The 5,224-nt window shown below is 39.0% G+C and overlaps 1 protein-coding gene across 4 annotated transcripts; it reads right to left on the minus strand.

Moving 5' to 3' along the window:
* Positions 1-240: 240 nt before the first annotated feature.
* Positions 241-4,864, minus strand: LOC107738108 (alsin-like). Of its 4 annotated transcripts, XM_016549795.1 has the most exons (7): positions 4,802-4,864; positions 4,636-4,669; positions 4,495-4,558; positions 4,173-4,348; positions 2,062-3,414; positions 539-707; positions 241-433 (listed from the first exon to the last, which is right to left on the minus strand). In XM_016549795.1, exons 3-7 carry the CDS (start codon positions 4,515-4,517, stop codon positions 265-267), a joined length of 1,890 nt encoding a protein of 629 aa, XP_016405281.1. In that variant the 5' UTR covers positions 4,518-4,558; positions 4,636-4,669; positions 4,802-4,864; the 3' UTR covers positions 241-264. The 4 variants fall into 4 exon arrangements, with proteins under 4 accessions (XP_016405281.1, XP_016405283.1, XP_016405280.1 ...); XM_016549797.1 differs by lacking the exon at positions 4,636-4,669 and having other exon boundaries at positions 4,749-4,842; XM_016549794.1 differs by having other exon boundaries at positions 4,636-4,842.
* Between the last annotated feature and the right edge of the window lie 360 nt (positions 4,865-5,224).

The following is a 5,224-nucleotide window of genomic DNA, read 5'->3' on the forward strand; positions in this document are numbered from 1 at the left end:
TAGCTAGCTACCTAGTACCTACTTAAAGTTTTTACAAATCAAACAATCCCATTCAAATGCAATACTACAGTTTTCTGATATTAAAAAAAAAAAAACATTTAAAATGACAGAAATGAGACTCAGGCTGCTGTTACATCACTTGCAAGGCTTTAAGGGATTATTACAGTAGTAATTTCCTTATAAATATACAGTCTTGTACTTAGCAAAAATATACATACAAAAATATAAAAAAGATGCAATGAATCAGTTCAGGCCTAAAACGCCTTACTGAAGAATTTTGAAGACACTGTTGCAGTCTATAATCGAAAGGAGAAATATTCTGAAGTCCCTCTCTACCTGGCATTGAGCTGTCAGTGCCAATGAGTGATTTGCTCCAGCAGTGATCTTGACAACTTCCTTTTTACTTAAGCTCTTGATGCAGAGAGGCTGTAACCTGTAGGAGGAAAACCAAAATATGTTTCCAGTCATGCACTGTGGTCAAGGACATGAACAGTTAAACAAACAAAACACTTATGTGTTTATGAGGGCTCTAATGTACCTGGGCAAATAGTCTCCATGACCTAGCTGACCTTCCTGGCCCCTCCCCCAACTCCACACCTCAGTGTAGAGGGAAGGAAGGAGATTTCTGCATTCTGAGGTAGTAGTAGTAGTCCTGGCACCTACTACAGCTCTTAAATGGTTGGTTCGATGACTGCCAGAAGGTGACACTGAAATTCAACAGCTTATTAAAAATACTCTTCATGCAAATAACCAACTAAATAAACTGAATTTCTACAACCTTAAGTTTTTAAAGGGAGAGTTCACCCCAAAATAATAATTCTGTAATCCCTGTAAAAAATTACTTAAACCTGGAACCTAAACAGTTTTGGTGACCTTTAACTTCCATTGTATAGACAAAAACACTTCTCAAAATATCTTATTTTGTGTTCTAAAGAATAAAATAAGTGGCAAGTGTCCTTGTTGCACGTTACATGTACTTACTATTATAATAACAATAAATTATGCATAATTACATGCAAGTAACACTAAATCCTAATCCTACCTATATGGTAAGTACATGTAGTTAATTAATTATACTCAGTAAATGTAGATTTACACTGTAACAAGGACAACTTAAAATAAAGTGTAAGCAAGTAAGTCATACAGGTTTGGAACAACATGAGGGTGAGTAAATGATAACACAATGTTCACTTTTGGGTGAACTATCAATTAAAAGTGCACTCGGTAACTTTTTGTCTCGCTGACCAATATGACAGTGCTCTTGGAACTACGATCAATGTGGATGCAGCATCATGCAAAAGTAAAGCTTTCAGTAACCGATGCCATTGTAGAAATACCCTGTGTGCAGTCGATTCATTTCTTCTGCAAGTGAAAGTGTTTTGCATAAAAAATGCATATGATTTAAATAGTAGCAAGTTAAAGTAGCAAGATAAAGTACATAGTATTTGGCAGGTCATATGTGACCCTGGACCACAAAACCAGTCATAAGTAGCATGGCCATATTTGTAGCAATATCCAACAATACACTGTATAGGTCAAAATTATCGATTTTTCTTTTATGCCAAAAATCATTAGGATATTAAGTAAAGATTATGTTCCACGAAGATATTTTGTAAATTTCCTACCATAAATATATCAAAACCTAATTTTTGATTTACCATTGCTCAACAATATGGATGGCAAGCTGAAGCCAGTTGATGAAAAATTTACTGCATGGTTACTGAAATGTGTACATTCATTTATTTTGCTAATTTAAATGTTTGTTTGTTTTCTTGCATTTCTACATTGGTTTTGCAAATTCTGCTCATTTCTCACCACTATAATAATATCCAGTTGGCTAACGCCCAACTAAAAACAAAAGTCATATTTTGTGATGATTAGCAAGTTAAAATGTTGGCTGGGCAACTAAAATCTAAACTTTAGAAGAAAACAACTTATTGTTGAGCCCTGATTGGTTGATTAAGACAACACACTCATGTAGAATGAATAAAATGTTATATTAGCTCCTGATTTAATATTTTATAAACATATTTTTCAAATAAACTTTGAGGTTCACAATACCTGGAGAGAAGCCAGGTAAAGACCCTCTGCGATTACGTGCTTCAGCGTCCTCTAACGTGATGTCCATCAGACTGGTGCTCTTCTTGACTTGAAGAGGATCTGCTGGACAGAAGTCCATTCCAGCTGCCTCTCCTCCCTCCTCACAGGACTCAAATAAACATCCATTGCTAACCACGTGGTCACTGATGCAAACGCCTCCATCCACACTTGAGTGCAGTGAAGAATCATCAGAAGTGGAATCCAGTGTTGGTATTAAATGGAGAGAGTGTTTCCGGTCTGTGACAGTATCTGATGCACAGCGTTGTCTGTATCTGATATCAGTTCGACTCAGTGCTGGTGAAGAGGGACGTAGTGTAAGCTCATCACTTTGGTCTGATCGGAAAGGACATGTAAGTGACGACTGACGGCTCGGAGGATGGGAACCTCCCAAAGAGGCGGCCTCGGCCTGCTCAGCGAGGGTCTGATCTGAAATTCTTTTGAGGTAGTCTGTCAGAGCTTGCTCATCAGGGTAGGGATTGCTTTTGGTTCGTCGTAGACGTGCATGTCCGGTTTCAGATAAAGCAGGGACTGGTTGAGACTCCTGGCTTGTTGTATTTTGCTGAGATCTGACTGAAAAACCTGGGTCTTCGCAGATGTTCTTCAAGGTCAACGGGGATACTTCGAAGTGGGGTGAGGAGTTTTTGCTTTGTGGTGTCTGGGCTGGAGAACTCTGTCCTGACCTTCGACCTTCTTTAGAATCAGTCAGTTCCACTCCAAGTGGGCAGTAATGCTCATCAGAGATAACAACATGGTCATCCTTGTCAGTCATGGTGTAAAGGCTCTGCTTACACTGCCCACATCTATCCCAAGCTTGCTGACTGTCCTCTGGGGGAGAAAGAATCTGAACCAGAGCCAGGCTGTGAAACCCACCACAAGCAATCTGAACCACATATCTTCCCACAAGATGCTCCACCTTCTGGGGTTTCCATACCGGGAATATATTGGTGACTAGTCCCAGCTGGCAGCCACTACCCCATGCCCACACCTCATGCTTTCTTGACAGGGCCAGAGTGTGCTGTGCTCCGCAGGCTACATTCAGGACTTGGACCAGTTGCGGAGGATGGATCTCGCCATCCACCACATTAACGGGAGTGGGACTGGGTACCTGGTCCATTCCAGAGACGCCACACTGGCCATGAGAGTTCTCCCCCCACATGTGGATGAGGCCATCCTCCGTTACAGCAGAACAGTGATAGCTGCCCGCTGACACAGAGATCACACGCTGACCGCTCAGGGCGCTCTCTATAACAGGGCCGGCAGGCTGAGATTCGACTCGTTTCCATGGCTGCTCGCCAAAATTATATACATGCCCATCTGGGAGAGAAACATGTTTGACAATTATACAGTACTGTCCAAGAGACCAAGAGATCAGTCTTCAGTCAGGAAGAAGGATTGGTACTATTACTAAATAAATAAATTAAATTAAATAGAAAATTAATGAGAAAATACAATTTCCTGCAGATTAAAACAACATATTTAAGGGGCCAGAAGAGGGTGAAACACAGCCATGAAAATGTAAAATTTTACTGATTTGTTACAAAACAAAAACTCAACTAATATATCTCAGAGGAATAAATTAAATGAAAAACTATAAAAGATCAATTTTATCCTATGACGTATAAATTACATACACCTTGCAGAATCTGTAAACTTTAAAAAAGTTGTGTACGTTTTTCTTATTCTGTCTAAAGCTCATATTTTAATACTGTCTTTCAGAAGTTAAACTAGATACTTACATGTTTCCCAAAAGGTAAAATAAGAAAAAGTACCCTGATCATCAACTTCAAAAATATTTCTCTTTCCTCATGTTACTTTCTTGAGCATCAATGAATGTCCAAAACTTTTGCGACTGTTGTGTTATGATGAGTGCCTCAATTGTCCTTACGGTGAAAAGATGGATCTCAAAATCATACAGCACTGACAAAAACATGCAATTTTTAAGATCCTTCTTATTTATTTTTTTTTAATCCCAGATTTTTCAGATTCTGCAAGGTGCATGTAAACTCTTCACTACAACAGTATGCAACTGAATTATGCGGTCATTTCATCTTCATTTACAGCTTGCTTCTGACCTTCTGTCAGCAGAAGTCCATGTAAAGTCCCCAGTGCAGCATGAAGCACTGGCCTGGACAGCAGCAGTCTCTCTGGGGTCACCCTGCAGAAATAGCCCTGCCATCTGTAGAGCACACCTTTCTCTCTAGAGCCCTCCTCTTCTCCAGAGCTGGAACTGAATAACTGATGCAAAGAGCTGGGTAAACATTCCTCAAAATTAATTTTGCGTTCAAATGGACGGGAAAATAACAGCATGCCGGTTTGTAACGAGACAAGAGGGAATAAATAATGACAGAAAGCACTTTCAAATAGTAACACATTATAACAGAAATCAGTACACACCAGCTCTGTTCCTCCATCGGCATGATTTAATCCATTTCAGACGGTGTGACAGCCACTCCAGCATCTAAATGACATAAAATAGTGATTTAAAACGGACTTCACAAGCGAAAGTAACTGACACACGCCCTTACTAACACTTACAAGCACTGACGAGATGTTTATCGAAATTCAGCTTCTGACACATTAAAACCGCCCAAGAGAGTAAACAGAAAGTAGTTAAGCTCGTTTAAGTTCAATAAACGTAACGTATTCACAAAACTGTGCACACTGTTGTTTTAGTGAAACGTAACATCCTGCAGTAGCTTACGTGAGAATGGCTGTCCGCTTTTGATTTCTAAAAAAACGCTCGCGACTCAACTTGAAGTTTGTTGTGGGAACGACGGAAAGCGCGGAGGGTCATACTAGTTTCATTGTACAGATTTAGGAAACGCGAATGTTGTCTGAAAATCATGTAAAACTTTATTATTTAGATTTCTTTAACCTTGGAGATGCATGTATAATCAGGAAACTGTGAAAATAGTTGATTAAATTTAAATAAAGGTCAAATGCAACGCTCTTTTGAGCAACACACTGTTTTGATCATAATTTTAATTGTATTTTTGTGTTTATTTAAATTTGTGTGCGTTGGTATTTTGGCAATCCAAAGTATTATTTCAAGCAATCCAACCAATAAAATTGCTTTCAAATTGATATTGGTATAATTAAATATGCCATTTAGATGTAGGATAGT

Source organism: Sinocyclocheilus rhinocerous, unplaced genomic scaffold (assembly GCF_001515625.1).
Source record: "Sinocyclocheilus rhinocerous isolate Xijiao unplaced genomic scaffold, SAMN03320098_v1.1 scaffold1365, whole genome shotgun sequence".
NCBI lineage: Eukaryota > Metazoa > Chordata > Actinopteri > Cypriniformes > Cyprinidae > Sinocyclocheilus > Sinocyclocheilus rhinocerous.

Coding starts and splice junctions, on each gene's coding strand:
- LOC107738108 (XM_016549795.1), bottom strand. CDS start 4,517: ATGCCGATGGAGGAACAGAGCTG. Junction 3,415..4,172: donor TGGACTTCTGCTGACAGAAG/GTCAGAAGCAAG, acceptor TTTCTCTCCCAG/ATGGGCATGTATATAATTTT. Junction 708..2,061: donor TTTACCTGGCTTCTCTCCAG/GTATTGTGAACC, acceptor GTTGAATTTCAG/TGTCACCTTCTGGCAGTCAT.